Source organism: Hippocampus comes, unplaced genomic scaffold (assembly GCF_001891065.2).
Source record: "Hippocampus comes isolate QL1 unplaced genomic scaffold, H_comes_QL1_v1.1 scaffold111, whole genome shotgun sequence".
NCBI lineage: Eukaryota > Metazoa > Chordata > Actinopteri > Syngnathiformes > Syngnathidae > Hippocampus > Hippocampus comes.
In genome coordinates this window covers 3,295,821-3,316,557 of record NW_017805698.1, presented here as the reverse complement: position 1 = coordinate 3,316,557, position 20,737 = coordinate 3,295,821, and the positions used below count along the sequence as shown (strand labels likewise).

Genomic DNA, 20,737 nt, shown 5'->3' with positions numbered 1-20,737 from the left:
ACAAAATAAACGACAGTAAAAGCATAAACATTTTAATATGGTCTCAAATTGCCGCATTAGAGGTGCTTCCATCATTAAAGAAGGAAAATGGAGTGTCGCAATAAGGAATTTTCCCTTTTAAAATAAACTGTGGGATGCGTCAACTAAGGCCAAGGCCCCCCCCCCCAACACATTTATTCTACTTGTAATGCCTAAAGGGGAAATTCAACTGACACCACTGCTGTAAATTTGTGTTGCACACCACACAAAGAACACGATTACCAGGAAACATGTCGAGTGAAGATGAACTCAAAACATTGCTGTACGTTTTGAACGAGGGAGCGTGCCTCGCTCAAGAGTACCTTGGAAACAGTCAGGAAGCAGACTTTCCAACTACTACTTGCCAATGTTGTAGTACAGTGGTTCTTAACCTTGTTAGAGGTACTGAACCCAACCAGTTCAAATGCATCTTCACCGAACCCTTCATTAGTGAAAAACAGAAATATGACTTTTTACAAATTCAAGAAATAAAAAAAATGCATTTATTAAAACCATAAAAACGTAAGTAAAATTTGAAGACATAAGCATACATTTTTTTAATTGTGCACAAAATGAACCACGCATGACGTACTATCACAACAGTCACACGTTGACTACGGAGCGAACTAAATTTTCCTGCAGCACTGATTGGACAAGCAATGTCATGTGATCATCTGAAGCCAGTGATGGCCAAGCAAGCGTGTCGTAACTAAATAACATGTTGAGTCGGGTGTGTCTTAACCTCCACGGCAGAGGCTCCGTCGAACCCCCGAGACCGATTCACCGAACCCCGAGGGTTCGATCGAACCCAGGTTAAGAACCACTGTTCCAGTGACAGTGTGACTTGAACCTTGAGCTCAAGTCATTACAGATATACTGCCACCTCCCAAACATGCTAAGTAATGATGAATATTTTTAGTTCTGTATTATTATTTAATGAGTGTTTGTAAACGTCTGACAAAAACACTGATGTATTTTTGAGTTTAGTCTGCCATATTTCACATACTGTACAACTGAGACACACTGAGGCCTGGCCCCGAATCAACGCGACAGATGTCAAGGGCGCTGCACAAATTCTGATTCCCGGCTTCACTGATTTGGAAAAAGCCAAACGGCTCATTCAATGAGCTATTTGCATATTCCATTTCAGAATATTTTCAGGACCACACCGAAGTGATGAGGATGCGGTCAGCACTGCCCAACTCAATTTAGGGTGTTATTTGTGTCAGCCGAACCATTAATGAGGGCTTTTTGTAACCAGGATGCAAGTTTAAGTCTTTTAGTGCTCACTTGAGGTGTGGTGGAATTGCTTTTCGATCACCATTGGTTTGTGTTTGGGATGAAAAATATCTAGGTGTCACATACAATTATTGAGAATTGATATTACTGAAAGTCAAAGAAGCAGATCGAATACGGATAAATGAACACACAAAAAAAACCAAAAAAAAACACAATTGTGACTTTAGTTGAATTAAAAATTAAAAACATAGCAGAGATTTACAAAAAGTATGAACACAAAAACATGCAGGTTTAAAAACTTAGGGAGAACTTACTGGTCCCACAAAACCCAGCAGAGAGGTCCTGGTGAAGGTTCGATCACTGACTGGAATTCCAGTTGACGTGACTGGTGTGGTCTGCGCCAAAATGTGACCATTAGCAGTGGCAAATGCAGAACAACTCATATTTGATCACAGTATTTTGCCAGTGAGAAGGGAAGTTATCCAGATACAAAGATTAACCAAATACATATTGGAAGAAAAGGATGGTTGATATATTTAGATATCTACGGTATTTAAACTGATACCATTTTCTAATCAAAATAGAAGAATTGCTTCAAGCGTAGCATGAGAAAATGCTTCGAGTAAAATTTCATGTAAACGTCAGCATTGAGGTAGTGTCTGGTGTGACCTTGGCAAAAAAAAAAAAAAAAAAGACAACCTTGGATTACAAACTTCATGTTTTGATGCCGTTTTAATTTCCTCCACACCTCTTTCTCATAGAAACTCTGAACACCATTTTTTATATCGATTGTGGACGTAATCAGAACTGTAAACCCGCTTCTAAATAGGAACACTATTAAATGACGACAATTTAAAAAAAACAATTACGGTGCTAAAGTTGTCCAAAATAGGAGTTTTTAAAAATGTATTTTAATGAAATATGCTGCTGATAATACTTTACTGCTCCTGATGGTGTGATATTGTTCACAATATTTTATGGTGATGCAGCAAAAGCATTTTTTTCCAAAATAATTAGAAACACCCACCTCAAATATGTTCTTGGTCATGCCCTGAAGGCCGTAATAAGCCGCGCCCGTGCATCTTGAGCTCACGCAGATTTCTCCCACCTCGTCTGTCTGACAGAGGTACGGCGTCCCCTCCGCTCGCACCACACATACCAAAGCTGTAAAATGACATTCAATCAAACATCGGGGCCATTTTTCAAGTGCTGTCATTTAACATGCGATTGTGTACGGTACCTCCGGGCATGACCTGTCCCACATCCTGCACAGTGAGGACAGAGAGCTTCTCCTCAGTGTCCACGCGGATTACGCTGTGGCTCAGCCCACCCATAGACAACACCGCCTTGCCCGGTGATGGGACGCCCGTCTCTGGAGGTCTAAAGGTCAAAGTCGTATTCACTCAATTAGCAATCAAACCGAAGCTCGCTTAATTAGGTGGACGGACAGTGAAAACCAATTAGAGCTGCTGTAGACCACAGCTCACACCCAGACACTCAAGAGGCAGACTGACCATAGTCACACGCCACAATCGCAGAACTAACACACTGCTGGACGGTAACGTATATAGCAGTTTCATACTGGAATCATCTTCCCCCCATGTCTACTTGTTATGGTCAAAACACTAAGTTTTAAAATGAATATTCATTTACAGTGTGTTTAAATCTCGTGGTTTAATCTCCCTCAAAATGCTGCATTTTTACTTATAGCAAGTTGGTCTGTCACATATCCAAAAGCAGAACAAAACTAAAAAGCTGCAGTAACGTCGTCTGACCTCCGGATGGCGACAGTCATGGCTTCTGAAGAACTGGCACATGGACAGATCACCTCGGGTCGCAGCCCACGTGCCTGGAACACGTTGAGAAAGGCATCGCAGGAAGATATTGACCCTGTTGCATGGCATCATTCGCAGCACACAGAAAATAGAGAGATGCACAAACGAATTTGAGTCAGTATGAAGAGTACCAACATGAGGATAAATAGGCGATGTTGTGTGCCATTTGATATTTTTTGTATTTTATTTTATTGCACGCGGACTCACACGGGTTGGCTCCGTCGGCTACAATCAGCATGCGCAGAGAGCTCAAGCTGATGTCTCGCTGGTCTCTTTGAGCCAGCAGAGACCAGTGCATGTCCCTCGACTTCACCACGGCCACCCGCGCTGGACAGCGAACATCACAAAAAAACATGTTGGACACGTCTCACAAACAGATGAAATCATACCTGACAGATCAACGTCATGTTCTTAAACAGATTCCTGGCATTTCCTTTTGTTTCAATGGAGAAAGATGAACTAAACTGGGTTTTGCGACTCCTCTTCAAACATGGCAATCGTGTTAGCGGGGGCATCTTGAAAACATTTTGAAAAATCAGTTAAGGTGTTCAAAATCTTTTCTCTTTTTGGTTGTCATGATAATGACACTAACTCCATCTAAAGATGGCTGACACACATTCACACAGACCGACCGACCATCACCTTTGTATACGTGTACTTTCTGTATCCACGAGAGAGGGTTGACTTTCATTAAGGAGTAAGGAATGCTGATCACATGCATCCGATTCATGACGCTCTGCGATGACAAGCAAGGAGATAATTAAATTTCAAAGGCATCATGTCAACGTAAACAAGCTTAAACTTAAGACTTCATGAGAAATAGAAACAAATGAGGTGTACGGTAGTAGCCATGCATTCGGATCCTGATTACGTCAGTGCATATCTGCAGTTCAGTGATTCCCCACGGTTCACCGATTGCACATCCGGTCTAACTCAGAGTTTTTGTTTTATTATTATTGTGCATTTTTATGCTTGCATTTTGTTTTTGTTTCCAAATACTGTTTATCATAACAAGCAGGCTACTGATAATAAAAAGATTTTAACGCACTCACAGTGAGAACCCCATGCCATAAACCCGCTTCTCTCTTGAAGTCCAGCACATTGGTTATGGTCTCAGCTGTGGATCACAAAAGTTGTACATCAACAAAGACACTTTTTGTCATAAATAGTAAAAAAAATGCAGAGGTAGTTGAACTTAAAAGAGTTATTTAGAGCAAAATCGGGACACGTAGAGCGAGACGAGACGAGAGAGGGTGCCTTATATAGTATCTTTGGTAAAAGACCTCATCTAATGTCTGATGCAAGCAAATCATAACAATTGATCGAATGCAATTAACATCACCACTCACCTTCAGTGTAACCGCAGGCTTGTGTGAGAGCCTGACAGTGAGCCAGCATGGCTGAATGGCTCACTGTGATCCCCATGGTGCTTCCCTCCTTGCTGGTTTTATACTGTATGGGGGGGGGGGGGGGGGGGCAGCAAGGCAGTTTGTATCAAATCTAATCCAATCCTATCACCACAATAATCATATTATTCACGGTCTCGGGTTGCTGGGGCCTTTCACATTGTCACCTCCTGCCTTTCAATGTTGAGGCCAAAAAAAAAAAATCCCTCACCTCTATGTAGGCTATGTCATTGCTTGCTTCGCGTACGGGAGGATGCCAGTCTTTGGGAGGCTTCGCAACATGCTTCCCATCAGTCACAAACCAGAGCAGGCGGGGCCAGCCTAAAGAGGAAGGTAGATGAAACTGCTTGAGAACCCAAAATATAACACAGTCAAATCGAGAGAAAACATGAGCAGGCTGTACCTTTGAATGTGGCTACCTCTCCAGTTTGTGCTTTGGGTAAACCTTTCTGACAGGCGTCGGTGGTAAGAGCCAACGTCACGCCACAGCTGCCAAGCAAGAAGCCAATTTGTTGACTTCCAGCATCCTGCAGGATGAATAAAAAATAAAGAAAGGTTGACACACACATACAGTGGTTCCGGTTTCTTTACTTCTTTTTGCAGGGCACAACAAGCCAATACCTGATCATCATATATGACATTATGCTGAGAAAACTACTTTACTGTTCTGAGAGGAGACAGTCGTTCATAAATTAAGTCTCAAGAACAGTGGGCGTCCGATGTAATAATTGAACTGGAATAACAATCCTTTCACTTGACACCAATCTCATTTGTTAGTGAACAGCTTCCGCAAACAGCATGCTGATAAGGGGGAATCAAGCACACGCATTAATATTCAGCGACTACAACTCGTGATGGCGAATTTGTTTGCGATGGATGTGCTTGCTCATTTCCAATGTATTATAATGCTCTTGAAATAGAACACGGAAAACAGATGAGGCCGTTGCGACAAATAACAGCGATATGCCTGCTAAAAACAAGATGTTTTTCAGCAACAAATGAATGTGCGTGGAGATTAGAATAGACACCTGAATAACAATAACTGGAGCAGTCAGAGAGGGGAGCATTTGTTACCCGCTCAAACACACAAATTGAACAACTACAATGCAGGATCTGGAAGGAAGTGAACAGGATTGGGCATTTGACATCATTTCCCCTTATTGAAAGGGGGATCAATTAATTTAGAATGCTCTCGACTCCCATTTAAGTGCCTTTGTTGTCCTGAGTAGTTAGCATGGTGGAGGTGTGCAAGGATACGGCCCACTTGATTCTAATGTCCAATGGGGTACCTCTTCCTTTTTAAGTGTCATGCGGAGCAGAGGAAAATGAATCAATAAGTGCAAAGTCTTCTATTTTTTGGACTTTTACCTTTCTGGTCAGCGGCACTTCAATGGGTACAGGCACCAGCTCTGCCAGCAGACAGCCATAGAACGCCACCATGAACATTACGGGGTCGTTGTTGGGAAATACAAGGGCGACCTGTGGATGAATCAGATCCGGGGGGTGTCAGAATTTTTACATCACACGCCGCATCTTCATTGCCCTCAGGTAGCTGGTTATAGAAGCGAAACCACATCAATTGCTAGGGGTGTAATGGTATGCCGAAAATGACTGTTTTGGACATCTGGGTTTTACACGACAAGTCAGTCGAGTAAGGGAACAAAACAAAAGGCTTTGTGGAAATATACAAAAACAGCAGTAGTTTGTCTTGTATTATTTTTATTGTATTTATTAATTTTATTAGGAAATGATGGATTGAGAGGAGTGCATAAGCTGAGCTGCACTGTGATTGTTTCTGGACCATTAGACATGTAAGTAGAGCGCGAGAGGAAGGGTTTAACTGGGCCACATAAGGGCTGGATGTGGCCCGTGGATTTTGACACTTGTGAATTAAACAGACTGTTGTAGGTTGTTTGGCCACAATATTATGTGATTTCTCTTCATTGCTGAGTACACAGACCTGATACTGGGGTTGAGATGATAGATGAGAGGACAAAAATATGTCGGGTGGTTAAAAATGAGGCCAAAACATGTTCTTTGGAAGAACAACAACCAGATTATACAGAGAATACACTCCTACAAATCCCTTTTTTTCTACTTTTTGCTCTCGTCTTTTTGGCACAAGTCTTCCCTCTGATTATGTTCATGTTTCATCTGCCAGTTTTTAAGCACCCAAAAAGTATATGTATATGCTGTAATACAAAAAATAGCTGCCACGAAACATGTTTTAAGACTTACTCTATCGCCAGGCACAAGCAAAGGTTCATTCCTGGTGCTCAGCTTGTTGAGAAGTGTGTATGCCAGTTTCTGACTGCGGGTCCAGAGTTTGCCTGCAATGGTTAAAACACATTATTTAATTAGTTTATTCGGTGATTTGTGATTTGAACCTCAAAAACACTCCAAACGCACAAAAAGCAATTGAACCCAGCTGCGGAAATCTCTCGCTTTGCTGGGTTCTGTGTAAATAGCAAAGTTGGAAAAATGTCTCCCCTGTGACTCTTCTGCATCAGTCTTGAGGCATTTCTTTGTCTCAACAGGCTTGTATTTTAACGTTGCTCTGGGGCAACAGTCCTCTTCATACCTTACCATAGGTGAGAGTGTAAACAGGCTTGCCGGCGTTATCAAGCGCCGTCAGACAAGGGCTCTTGGGCTGGGTGGTTCCCCATCGTTGCAACGCTGCTGTCAGTGAGGCAGGCCAGTTCGTGACCACACCGAGAGGCTCTCCCTCGAGGGGACACGTCAACTGGCCTTCTGGCTTTGGCTGGTTTGGGTTGGGTTGCTGGACTAAATACACAGAAGAAAATGACATGAAGCAGCAAATCTTTGTTTTGACAACAAGATATGAAATTGCACACATTGGTTCGACAATGCAGTGGTTAGCATGTCTGCCCCACAGTTCAGAGGTTGATGGTTTGAATCTCTGCTCCAGAATTATTTCGCCGGTGCTCCGATTGCAATAGGGACAAATTTGTTATCGTTAAGGTGACTGTCGCTAACACTCTTCCTCGGGTGCCATGGTTTCCTAAAAAAATATGCCAAGGTTTGAATTGAATGGAAAATATGGTCACATGGTCTCTTATCATTGCCATGGCAACGGCAGATCATCTACTGTCGTAAAATACAACAAAAGCGGACAAGGCAGGATAGATCGTCTACTTACGGAGTTCACGTTTTTGACACGACCACATTCTCTGTGGCAGTATGTTGGAATTGTGGTTAGACTCGCAGACCAGGAGTTATGAATTTGAATATCTGCTCGGCCTTCGTGTGTGGAGTTTGCACTGTGCCTGTGTGTGTTTTCTCTGGCTTTCTTCCACATTCCAAAAACATACATGTTCCGGTTCACTGGAACTAAATTGTCCTTAGGTATGAATGTGAGTGTGACTGGTTCTGGGTTTCCCCGCCGCCTATCGCAACAGGTCAAAGTGAACTGGGATCGGTTCGAGGCTCTATTAACAATGAATGGATGGATGAGAAAATTGAACACGGGGACTGAGAGAGGATATTTTATCCCCCAAACCATGTCTCTTATACCCATAACCACTTGGTGGCGACAATGCTGCAGTGCCCTCAGCACACTTATTCCAAGCATATCCTATGGAGACGTTCAGCTGGAGTGTTTTACAAGGTAGCGGCAAACCTGTGATTTATACATCTCTCGCAGAGGGAGGCTCACAAGTAATACGAGGGGGACTGTTTGATGGCGAGATAGTGGGGATCGAGAAAAGGGTGGGGGATTAAAGTCGTATATTGTGTCCGGAACAGTTTTTTTGCCTGCCCAACTTGTGCTTTCGAATTCCATGCCATTTGTGCTTTCCAGATAAAACACAAAAAGTCTGCAGACGCTCCCCTCACTCTTTGTGCTTTCCAGATAAAACACAAAAAGTCTGCAGACGCTCCCCTCACTCTGCCAGAGTGAGGAGAGCTTTACAAGTACCTGCTGGTGTGTTACTAATCCTGCTGCGTTTTCATTTGCAAAGTGTTTATTCAGGCTGGCAAAGTACCACTCTAAAAGCCACGATGGGCTGATGGGCTGGTCAGGAATGAAGGAAGAGAAAAAAAATACTGGTTCACAATGTGTGGCAGTGTTTCTGTGGCCTAGCTCTGTGTTAGAATCCCCTGAGCACACCTGGTGGTCTGTGATCCACAGTGGGACGTGTGGGTGGAAACAACAAAGAAAAACAATGACTTATCTAAATGTGTACTTGGGACAGTTTATTTGTGAGGTGTGGCAAAGGGCTGGGTATAGCAATAAGAAGAATGGCACACAGTCGAGCACAAATCTTGACCAAGGTTGAAGTTACTGTTCCCCTTGGACTGCCCTGGACTGTGGGGTGTACTGAGGCAAGTTTGGATTAGCGTTAATATGTCAACGATGGAACCTGAAACAGGGTTTTTGGACTCAGCGGTGCTTGTGAGTCAGCAGTAAGGTTATTATAGTTAACAAAAACACATGGAATAAATAAGGCTAACATTGGAAAAACTTTTTTGTAAACAAAATAAAAGAAAAAAAGAGTGCTTAAAACAGGGGTGTCCAACTCGTTTATGTCGCGGGCCTGATTTTAGTTACAGTTTCCCTTGGAGGGCTGTTATGACTGAAACCATATGAAGAAGTCAAGAATAACGGTTTATTCACCTGTTGTTGAAGTTACTGTAATGAGGGGTTTGGTAACAAGAACATTTTTACAGTATCATTATTATTTATTACATATGAGAATTTGAAATTTTGGTAGAGATTTTAGCAAGCATCATGAAAGTTGACATCTTTGATTTGCTTTCCCGGCCGCAGAAAATGATGTGGGGGGCCAGATTTGGCCCCTGGGCCTTGAGTTTGACACCAATGGTTTAAAACAAATGAAAACATGATTGAAATTACATTTTACATTTATAAAACTATAAATATAGCACGATTGTCCTTCATTTTTGCCTTTGTCGATTAATTTCTTCCATAAGCTTTAGGGGTTTATTTTAAATTTATTTATTTTGGTTTTATTGTGTGGCTGGACAAAAGCAGCAGCAGCAGCCTGTTTCAAAAGCTCCACTATTCTCCTTTAATTGTACTATTCAACCCTTGATCACTTGTATTCATTTTTTCACAATTAGCCCTTCCATTTTTTTGGCAGGGTATATCAGCGATCGTTAACATGTGCACTTGTAAATCGGTAGACCGTCACAACAGCTCCGTTCTCGTTTTTATTTTTTACTTCCACCCTTCATTCTTTCTTCTTATTCCTGAGCTACAGCATTTCAGGGCTACTCACCGTCCATGAGCTCCTCAAAGTCATCCACAAAAAATTCTCGCAAAGGCGGTCGCTTCGGTCTTTTCAGCGTGTTGAGCAGCTGCTGGATTTTGGAGGAGACGCGGCTGTTGACTGGAACACCTACACAATGGCATTGCAGAGGGGATGGGATGATGAGAAAAGTGGTTCAAGGAAAAAAAAACAAAACAGGCAAAACAAAGACATTGATGGAGGCGTGGATGGTAAACGGAGGAAAGGATTAGTCAAGATCCATTCATGAGGAAAATAGATAGTTGAGGGGAGAGCATACAGCGTCAGAAGACTGGTTAGCACACCCAGCGATCACTCAACCAAACAACTAAACAACAATAGATAGAGGCCCACAGGTACTTCTAAGTTAATATTTTAGGTCAGCAAACTCTTGAATAACCCTTCCAGGAAGACTAATCAGCTTGTGAGGATCCGCCTGCTGCCTAGCAACCATTCATCTCCTCTCCAGCGTCTGAGGCATGAAGCCTCTCATGAGGTGTGTGTGCTCAGCTCACGGCAAGCGGCTCCAACGTAAGTTGCTATACTCCAGCCAAGACCTAACATGTAACTTTCTGGTGATTTAATTGTACATTACACATCACAGGGTGGGGCTTTAGGCCACGAGAATTGTTTCTCGACGGTTAGTTTGGAACGTACTGGTGCTTTTCCCTGCACAGAGCCAGTTGGGTTCAGTTTCCTGATAAAATAAGGTAGTAATGCAGAAAAGTGCAAAAACCGTGCCTCAGTCAATGTATCGGACTGTCTGCATCATGGAAATAAAAACTTTTATATTTAATAAGCCATGGTTTTGTCCATCTGAATTCATTCTGGGTTGGGGAGAGACAAGTGTCAGACATTCCAGCCACGGGAGACAGACGCCACAGCTGCATACAGCCCGCCTGATGCGTTTTTGTTCTATAATAAGGCCGGCTCACACAGCCTCAGTCTGCTTGTATAAAGGCGCACGCACACATTGGGATGGCACATGCGAGGGGCAGTGTGGCACCCAATGGACCAATTAGACATAGACGACAACATCTGATTGCACCGAGTGCCATCCACTCAAAAGCTGTGATATATTAATGTATTGTAGCAGCAGATGAGAACTTGTCATGGAGAGTAATTAGCATATTAGCGCTCGCAAACGGAATCCACCTTTTTCAACACCCAAAACATCCCAAGCATTGCATCGCATTACTCGGTCTTGCAATATTTTTGGACTCCTAGAGTGTCAGGTGAGGTCTGTTCAGCATTTTTTTAACAGGGTTTTTCTGTGTGCATGTTCACCATTAGTTTACACAGAGGAACATCAACTTTGGAATGCTGTAAAGGGGACATTTAATGGGAAATTGACCTTCTTTGTTAGCATACAATTACAGTAGGTGGGTCTCTGTAGTGCCTTTCTACCCAAGTATAAAAATGAAAGAGTAAATCTTACATGTTATCATACTATCTAAAAAGTAGCTGTAATCATTTTTGCAAAAATGTCTGTGAGTGATCCATCCTGAATGTCACAGCCCCATTGTCAGATAAAAGTGGGGCTGATTTCCATAATAGGATAGGATGGGTGAGGATCCAAAGCCATCTTCAAGCGACGGTAAGACTGCACTGTTTGAAACACTATCATGCAGGGGCACAATCAGGAAAAAAAACACCCACATCCCCCATTGGGGTGACGCACCCCTGCTATCATGTTAAAGCCAAAAGGTAGATAGAGCTGCATTGAGGTTGGCTGACTGCAAAGATTAGCGCTAGCTAACAGCATTAGCTTCGATTAGCCTGCCTATACTTGAAGTTGTCAATGACAAGGGCTGGCATGGGCAGTGTTTGTGTTTGGTGACGTGTTCTTGCGCTTCACGCACACGCACAGTGTAGTATTAACTGATGCCTGCGTGAGGTCATATGTTTTTATTGGAAGTTAGTGGAATGTAAAACAAATGAAGCAAAAAGAATATTATTGGGGAACTAAGTGGACTTATTTGAAGCAGACACTGTCCAAGGGCTTTTGCCAGGCATTAAGCAAGTGTTTTAGTTGGACATGATTTCTAGCAGTCATGTGGATGACTGATTTAGTTGAGAGTGTTTTATTGTTTTTAACATGTCCATTTTTCACTGCTTCGACATGTATGAGCGTTCATAATGTTACAGTAATGTACACTTTAACCCATGCCTCTTTAGTGCACAAGCATTTTTTTTTTAAATGGGGACAGTTGAACAAAGACTATAGCAAATATAATCAATCTCGATGGTAACCCCCTCGCCCCCCGCCCTCCAATCGAGGTTGATCATCAAATAGTTCATTTGCCTGCTTTATGTCCCACACTCGACGGTTTCACCATTTAAAAGATCAAGTGTAGCCTGTTGGCTCAACCTTTGATGAAACAAACAAGACCAGCAACAACACAAACATCATCAAAACAGATGGATTGAATGAGTGAATTCCCATTTTTTTGGGCGAGGAACAACAACCACGGCTGGCGGAGGGGTGCAACACCTGACGGGGACAATGGTAACCCCCTCGCCCCCCCGCCCTCCAATCGAGGTTGATCATCAAATAGTTCATTTGCCTACTTTAGGTCCCACACTCGACGGTTTCACCATTTAAAAGATAAAGTGTAGCCTGTTGAAGTTGGTTTCATCAAAGGCTCAACCTTTGATGAAACAAACGAGACCAGCAACAACACAAACATCATCAAAACGGATGGATTGAATGAGTGAATTCCCGTTTTTTTGGGCGAGGAACAACAACTGGCGGAGGGGTGCAACACCTGACGGGGCGGAACATGCACGGACTGCCGACGAGCTGAAGCAACGGTAGCAATAATAAATACCAGGCTGTTCCCTCAGGAATGTACCAAAATTAAATAGAACATGAAAAGCATATATTACTAATATGTGGATCTACTTTGGGGGTTACAGACAAGAAACGGACAAAAGAAAACACGCCTGACAGAATTTGCCCGTGTTATTATGGGAACCAATTCGGTAAATAAATCAGAAGTTCCATAGCATATACATTAAATGAACCAAATATTTTCAACCAACATATAGAGATCAGTGATTGATCAATTATTGTGCAAAGAAAAAACATATTCGTGCATTGGCTGGAATATAGAGCATTACTTGTGGCACAATTCAGAACGTTTAAGATTGAGACCAGCTTTTATTCACTGGCAAACCACTTTTTACATTTCTTGGATGTGTTTTATCGCCGTCTTTGTGACCCAGAACTCTATGACAAAATGGTCCTTGAAGGCTGTTTTATAACTCCTAAATAGCACCGCAAACTCACCACGCAATGGCTAAAGCAGGAGTCATCAATATAATGTTTAACAATGATCAGTATTAGAAAGTGTGTCTCACGGAACAATCATTAAGACCTACTATATTTTTTTTCCAGGGGCATAGGAGGAGAGGTGTTACCATAGCAACACAAAGAGGGTCAGCCGGCAGCTTGCGCCGGGCTGAAGGCAAGACTGACTGAAGAGAGAAAACAGAGGGACAAACAGCAGGGGGAAAAGGCAAACCGGAGGAAACCATGTAGCGGGGTGCGTACGGGACACTCACCATCTGCTGTCTCCATGATGTTGGTGTGGTGGTTGTAGCCACGGGACCCGCCTCGCACTGAGGCAATGTGGGACTGCTCCGCATGAAGCGAGGAGCGCTCCGAGAGGCCCGTCACGTCTGGGGGAGCTACGTGGTTATCTATGGAAGTAGGAGATAGAAAGGACATGTCAGCTATCCATCCATCTATTGCTTTTCCTCATTCGTGTGGTGGGTGAGCTGGAGCCTCCTCCCACCCGACTTTGGGCAAGAGGCAGGGGTACACCCTGTACTGGTCACAGAGCAAATGTCATACTCACATTCACATCTATGGCCAATTTAGTCTTTAATGAAATGTACATGCATGTTTTTAAGTGGGAGGAGCATGTTCTCATGTGGGAGGAAGAAACTCCACACGAGCATTGGGGAAAACGTAAATTCCAAATGAAGCTCAGGACTGTGAGACTGACGTGCTAACCGCTCGTTCATCACAATGACAGACGACAGGTCACTATAAAATCTGATTTGCGTCAGCCGCTGAAAGGTAGAAATATGTATCGCCCATGATAGAAATATTTATATATATATATTTGTGTCATAATATCATCAGTGGCCAGCCGCCACAATCGACAGTTGCTTTGTAATAATAAGTTGGACCCTTTCTACTACTACGACATGCAGTTTCTTTTTAGGGAATTATGCTAATGATGTCTCTGATCCGAAATGTTTTGTATTGTTTGAGCTGCAGTGTCTCTGTCATCAAATCAAAACAAATCCATTGATCTGTTTTTGACATTTAACGTTCCTTTGCATTTCTGTAATGTATTGCATCCAAGACGCACTATATGAGATTTAAAGAAATGATTCAGCGAGTTTAGTTAAGCATCTACTTGCCATTCTCTGGATAAAAAAAAGCGTGTGGTGAAGTGTTTTGACGCCATCATGTCACACTGAGCATTAACAGACGTTATGAATAGAGTAGCTTTGACAGCAGAGTGGCCCAAAGCCTTTTCACATGACTGAATGACAGTGAGATTTCAAACAAAGATTACTTAGTCCAAAGACATCAATTAAAACTCTCAACGTTCTTTGTCTTGCCTCGTTAAGTGCTTGTGTGTAGCTTGCGGGGTGACATTACTTTCTGTCTGGGATACATACAAAAAATGAATAAAAAATCTGATTAGCTGGAAATAATTGAATGCTTCAAACATCTGCTGAATTCAGCAAATGAAGTGGTTATCCCTATGAAGCGTGCAGACAGACACCAACACATCACATATACTTATAACGCAGATTTCAAGATTTCAACACATGAGTTCTTGTCTTGCTGAAATCAGCCCATTCGTCTCGAGTTCATTATTTTCATTTTTTTCATGCAAATGAGCCAGGCTTCATCCAGCCCCAAAAACTGCTGCGCCAACAGCAAGTTTACATGCCGGACTTACAATGACAACCGAAGACAAAGTCCATTTAGAAACTCAAAACAAACCAGCGCTTCAGTTCAAAAGTGACAAATCACAAAAGAAGCACTCACCAAGATGGGTGTGTGACATAAGATCAGCCAACGCAGTAGCTTTGGTGTTGGCGTTGAGGGTGGTGCTGTTAGCGTTGGTGCTGGCGGTGACAGACCTCCCTCCCGGATGGGACGAGGTGGACGAAGCAGAAGATGAGGTGGACGAACCCTGGATGACCCGGTTAAACCAGTGCTCCACTGTCGGGTGGCTGTGGCTCTGAATGGGAGTGGAGTTGGTCAGACGTCCCTTTCGCCGCAGCGAGCCCTCGTCTTCCGACGCAGAGGAGGTGTCTGTGTTAGACAGGTCAGAGTAGCGTGGCGTCATGATAAGAGGACAGCAACACCAGACGCAGGCCGGTGGGGGAAAAAGATTTGTGCATGACTTGTGCGGTTGACACGGCTGCACCATCACCTGCCCCTTTATGCTTTGTTTTGACTTTTAAAAGAATACATCTCATAAAGATCAATTAAGTGCAGCACGGTTACCTAGTGTTTAGCACGTCTGCTTTAAAATCAAATAATTTTCTGGATTTGAATCTTGACTAACGCCTTCATGTGTGGGGCCTGTTCTCTCCATGCTTGTATGGGTTTTCTCCAGGTACTCTGCTTCCAAATTATCCATAGATGCTGGCTAAATCGCATTTTAACATGGTCACACAGGCATTCACAGCATTTAACCAGCCCATATGAATTTGAATTAATCCGTTAAAAAAATACAGTGTTGCCCATCTATAAATTTGAGCGCAATTGAGCCTTACCAAAAAAGGTGTAAAATTGCCTGCTGACGCCATGGCGCCAAGTCTTTATTTTTTTTTAGACAAGGGTTTGGCCTTCAAGATTTTAAATTTCATACAACTTGATGAAATCATAAACTAATACAATGTAATACAATTCACACATCTTTCTCACACAGACACACACACACACACACACACACACACACACACACACACACACACACATCACTCAACCACCACATAGCTAGCACAAGAAGCTAATGGCGCAGTCTACCTTCACACAGTGCTCCTTCTTGCCAAACATTAATGTCAAATATCACATAGGTTCGCAAACTAAAATCATTCAAATGTTCAATCTGTCAATTCAGAACAGCACGACACAAAATCACCGAGTGAAATCTCCTACACGGCCTTGAAAAAGTGGCCTCGCAGAGCTTTAGGCTTGATTCTAATAAGCCCATATTTAAGTGCGTAAAGCCAGCAGCCTCAAAGGGACTGCTTCACAGAGAATAATCTGTTTGTTATTCCTCAGATCATCTCTCCTATATCTCAGTGTCTCAGTAACCATGGCAAAGTGAAGCAAAAGAACATAGCGAGGGTCAAACAAACAGCGTAAAGTCGAGCGTTGGCATTCATCGCATATAAACAGACAAGAAGCGCGCGAGAAGACTGATTAAGCTCACAGAGTGGCTTGTCTTCAACAGATAAAAACAGCAGGCTATAATTGCGAGGCGCTGCTTAATGAGCAATACATTAATGACTTGGCCGGTCTGCTAATTCCTGCAATGTAGCATATAACAGTGATTAAGTGCAAGCAAAACAAATGTGACGTATTAACAGTGATGATATACACTCCTGACAAAAAGTTGGGGATACTTGGCTTCCGCGTGAAATTTAAAAAATAAAGAGCCCGACTATCTATATGGGTAAAATTTGACCTTGAAACTTGTTTTTGTACCCCCGCCCCTCCAAAATTTGCTCTTATCTAACAAAGAGATGAGGTGGTGTTTTGATTCATGAATCAACCAATACTTCACATGGTTCAATTTGAATGGGCATTTAAATAATCCTCTCCATCATCGCTGTTTCACATTTTGACATCATGGGACTAAGACGACACCTGAAAATTGATCACCTTCAAACGGAAGGTGCTCAGAAGTGGCCACTGAACATTGTAAGACTCCAAGTTTAAGGGGAAAACCAAAATCTGGCCACCCAGGGCCCCTTTTCACACAGCCCGATCAATCTGCGATTTATCTAACTTTGACAAGAACAAGTGGATCTACCAGGTATAGATCTTGGGATATAGTGCGTCAACCAGGATGATGCCTTTTAAAAAGATCAAAGACAGGCTGGAATTCTGGGGATGTGAAGTTGTGAATCTGACATTCACAATCGCACCACAGACATAACACTGTCGGACAACTTTTTTTATACATCGCACCAGTCATCAACACACATCTAATCATCTAATTATCTAATCGTGGGATGCCACAATTGCGGCTATGCCCTCACTGGGTTCTACCTAAATAGCAAAAAGTGGATAAAGTCTATTATTGTATTTTGCGGGATCCAACATGGCTGACGTCAACACACCACAAACTATGAGAGAAAAAGGTAAAACGTTGACATTGTGAAACAATGCTCATCCAGTATGCAACATGTGGGAAGGCCCGCTGGGAACACGCCCTTGACAAGTGAGTCCTTTGTCAGCCCAAACAATAGATAGTCATCTCCTGGAATGTTTCTTGTTCTTGTGGAATATTTTGCAACACAATCTTGGCGCATCCTACACTGCAGTGCTTCGTGAGTCGTGAGGGAATAGGAAGAATGGTGTGTGTGTGTGTGTGAGTGTGTGCACAGCCAATTATACTGTATGTCCGAGGTTCGTAAACCACAGCGCATTAAATATAGATTCAAAAGTCTCACCTGGCGGAGTGCATGCCTCAACAGAGGACTGGATTAGTACGGATCGTCTCTTGGACGGCATGGGCATCTTCCTTTCTTTGTATTTGGCCAAAGCTGCTTGGACGGCTTCTGTGTGCAGATCTAGGCCACACAAAAGAGTACACGGCTTAGGCGCACCATTAAAAAGCACCAACGGGAATTCAAAACTCTCATCCAAAGTACTGAAGATGTGATACCAGAGCGAAAGCGTTCATCCCTCGTGTTGGCTGCCCGAGATTTGTTGTGTTTGGATGCGGACAGAACAGCCTGGGAGGAGGCTTGGATCCGGCTGTCTATTTGCAGAGCGGGATCGACACCTGCGGAGAAAAAACATGAATGAATCATTCATACAGTGGGTAAAAAAGGGTCAATAAACATCATCACCATTATTATAATAAGCACCCGATTCAAATGCCCGTTTTTGGTGATATGTTGGAGGAAGATGAGGAACCTGGAGGGATCCAGGCAAGCAAATAAACACGCAAACCGCACACAGGAGTGTCTGAGATTGGGACTTGGAACAACTCCACTGCGACAAAGACGTCCTAACCACTCATTCACTACGCTGCCTTAGATGAGAAAGTTTTCATCTTGAATTAATCCCGCCTCACTTACAAATGAGCAGCAGCTTTGCATGTTTCAAGGGAAAGCAAATGAGAAATGCCAAGCTCAAAGAAGGTGATTAAGTACAGTAGCGCAAATCTCAAAACGTCATGTTGCAGCTAAAAAAAAAAAAAAGATACCAGTAGTCTAAGCTGTCATCTATGCACAGCTGTGATTTGGGCAGGCAGGGCTTTATACCGCACTTCATGTAGCTGTCGTTTTCCTTTTACAAGTACAGTGAATCCTCCAAATTCAAACACTCAAAATCTTTCTGTGCAAATATCCCATGTTACATTGTGGACACCTGCAGTGTAGAGACAAGCGAGGCCGATATGTGTCAGCCTGCCCCGGCCTTTCCATGGCAGCGGCTTAGTCAGGCTCATTGAGCTCCATGTTGTCAGCAACTCTTAAGACAGCAGTATAACTCACATGCTGCAATGCTGAGCAATAGCCTCACACACATTCACTCAATCCACTAAACACCACAAGCTGCGTTCAGTGCATCAGTTTCAATATTCTCTTAGCATATACCAGGACACGGCTAAGAATGAGCGTGACACGCATCCTGTGAGCGAGGACGAGAACTTCAATTGTATGCTGCTCCGTTGTACCGCTTTAATGGCCGGTAACACAAAGTAAAACAATGGCTTTTCTCCAGCTCTTTGAGGAGAAGGGTTTATTCACACGCCAGAACCTCAGACTGGGTTGCTGGGCAGAAGGCACTTCATTTAAGCCAATCAGTCGCATGCCCTAGCACAGGAGATACACTTATTGGTCCACAGCCAAAACATGATGTTTGTGCATCTTTTCGGTTCATGTCCTGTATTTTAACGGTGGGTCTGAATGCCTCTTTTCTACTGCACTACAGCAACTCTAATTGCTATTGACATTTGTACACAAGGAAAAAACGAACAGAACCTCCGCCTATTCATGGTTCAGTCTTCTTAAATTCACGTTTTCTTCTGCTGAAGTTATCCCCAGATATTTTTCCGCGCATTCTGTTACCCAAGATCCCACATGATAGCACTAAGGCGAACAGGAAAGTAGTAAATGGTACCAAGGAAGTATTGCTGAAGTGATACATCTCGACTGAGGCTACGTTAAAAAAGGAAAAGCTTCACATTCGAGTCAGAACACATCATAGCGGTGTCGTCAGAGAGGAACGTTTGGATGGCACGTCCCCGTCTCCCGATGTCTGCCACATCTACGTTGGGGAGTGCAAATGCGTGAAAGCTATGTACACGCTGCATTTGAGCAAACACCTGGAGGTAGTTATGGAAATATTTGACCAACTAACGACTCGATGCTGGCCAGCTAAAGCCGTCCTAGCAAAGAGAAGCTTTGGCCAGCTAACGCTTTGCTAGCCACAAACGAAGCAGTTTTCAAACTTTGACGCCGGACCTAAGAGACAAACTAGCGTCGCTCTAGCTAGGATAAGGCTAGTTACAAAGTAGAGAGATTAAAAATGGGACCAAAACGAAAAAACATCCGTTGTGCTGCCTGTTGGGACAGGGTACGGTGCGGGATCCTGGCTGGATTCTGGAGTTTTAAGGAAGTTACAACACGGATGATTGTCACTCGTCTCCCAAGCACTCACCCTCGCCTGCGTGGCCCACATATTTGGCTTTTGATGACATAACATATCCGATGTGTACGGATCAGAGTTCATACTACTGATGCATCAGAAATACATTCAAATTCATAAAGTTGTAAGAGTAACGGAAGATTACCCGCCAAGGATTACAAGCGTGTAGAAATCATATCGTGTGGATGATGAAAACTAGTGCTGGTCACTCACTGGTTAGGCACATTAATCAGGAACAAAGGATGAAAATCAACACACATTCTCCCATTAGCTTTCTGTTTTTGTATTGTCTTCGCAGAAATCGTCGGATCCCTGTGTCCTTTATTGATCTTCTAGGGTTATCAATAAAGGAGTATCTTATGTAGTTCATCTCCCAATGGAGAAAGGATGACTGCAGCAAAGTGGAGACTGTGGAGTTATAACACAGCAGCGTTACACAGCAATGCAATTTCTTCTCAGAGACGATTTGCCTCCTTACCATAGAGGAAAGCCACGTCGAGAAGTATATTACGAGATTTTCGTTCTCCGTTGTTGTTTTGTTAGAGCCTCATTTTAAATGATGGTTTTCACAGTCTAGTTTTGAAGCCAAAAACCGGCCAACACGACCCGAGGTGTCAGAGAGTGCCTCAGCTCCTGCACGCCTTTTTTACAAACCGAGGAAAAAAGTCATATGACCTGATCACTTCACTTCATTTCACAGTTTGCCAACAAGAAGCTACTATATTTGAAATGCATTCATATTGAATTTACACTCTTTTTTTTGTTTGTTTGATTTGCATTTGGTGATTTTTGGAGATGTGATGTGTGATTAAAATATCAACAAATATCCTTACCTTGTATCTGTGGGATGTATGGTGCCAGCAGTTTGCTTCTTTTCTTCTCATAGCCCTTCTGAGTGATGTCCCCTGCACAGAGATGAAAAACAGAGGGGTGGGGAGGGAAGAGGGGCAGAGAGAGATGAGTCATTAGCTTAGATGAGGCCTTGTGTGTGTGTGTGTGTGTGTGTGTGTGTGTGTGTGTGTGTGTGTGTGTGTGTGTGTG

At 43.1% G+C, this 20,737-nt stretch overlaps 1 protein-coding gene across 2 annotated transcripts in view; it reads right to left on the bottom strand.

Moving 5' to 3' along the window:
* The window catches only part of LOC109523275 (disco-interacting protein 2 homolog A), a 75,796-nt gene that overhangs the window by 14,086 nt on the left and 40,973 nt on the right, over positions 1-20,737 (bottom strand). For both annotated transcript variants that reach the window (XM_019882295.1, XM_019882296.1), the window contains exons 2-20: positions 20,530-20,601; positions 17,706-17,825; positions 17,491-17,610; positions 14,846-15,115; positions 13,336-13,473; positions 9,760-9,879; positions 7,085-7,282; positions 6,737-6,828; positions 5,867-5,977; positions 4,902-5,025; positions 4,710-4,819; positions 4,442-4,544; positions 4,145-4,209; positions 3,735-3,828; positions 3,300-3,419; positions 3,033-3,147; positions 2,498-2,637; positions 2,285-2,421; positions 1,572-1,652 (exon numbers count right to left, since the gene is read on the bottom strand). In XM_019882295.1, the coding sequence (XP_019737854.1) occupies positions 1,572-1,652; positions 2,285-2,421; positions 2,498-2,637; positions 3,033-3,147; positions 3,300-3,419; positions 3,735-3,828; positions 4,145-4,209; positions 4,442-4,544; positions 4,710-4,819; positions 4,902-5,025; positions 5,867-5,977; positions 6,737-6,828; positions 7,085-7,282; positions 9,760-9,879; positions 13,336-13,473; positions 14,846-15,115; positions 17,491-17,610; positions 17,706-17,825; positions 20,530-20,601 (2,330 nt within the window). The remainder of the gene's footprint in view (positions 1-1,571; positions 1,653-2,284; positions 2,422-2,497; positions 2,638-3,032; positions 3,148-3,299; positions 3,420-3,734; positions 3,829-4,144; positions 4,210-4,441; positions 4,545-4,709; positions 4,820-4,901; positions 5,026-5,866; positions 5,978-6,736; positions 6,829-7,084; positions 7,283-9,759; positions 9,880-13,335; positions 13,474-14,845; positions 15,116-17,490; positions 17,611-17,705; positions 17,826-20,529; positions 20,602-20,737) is intronic.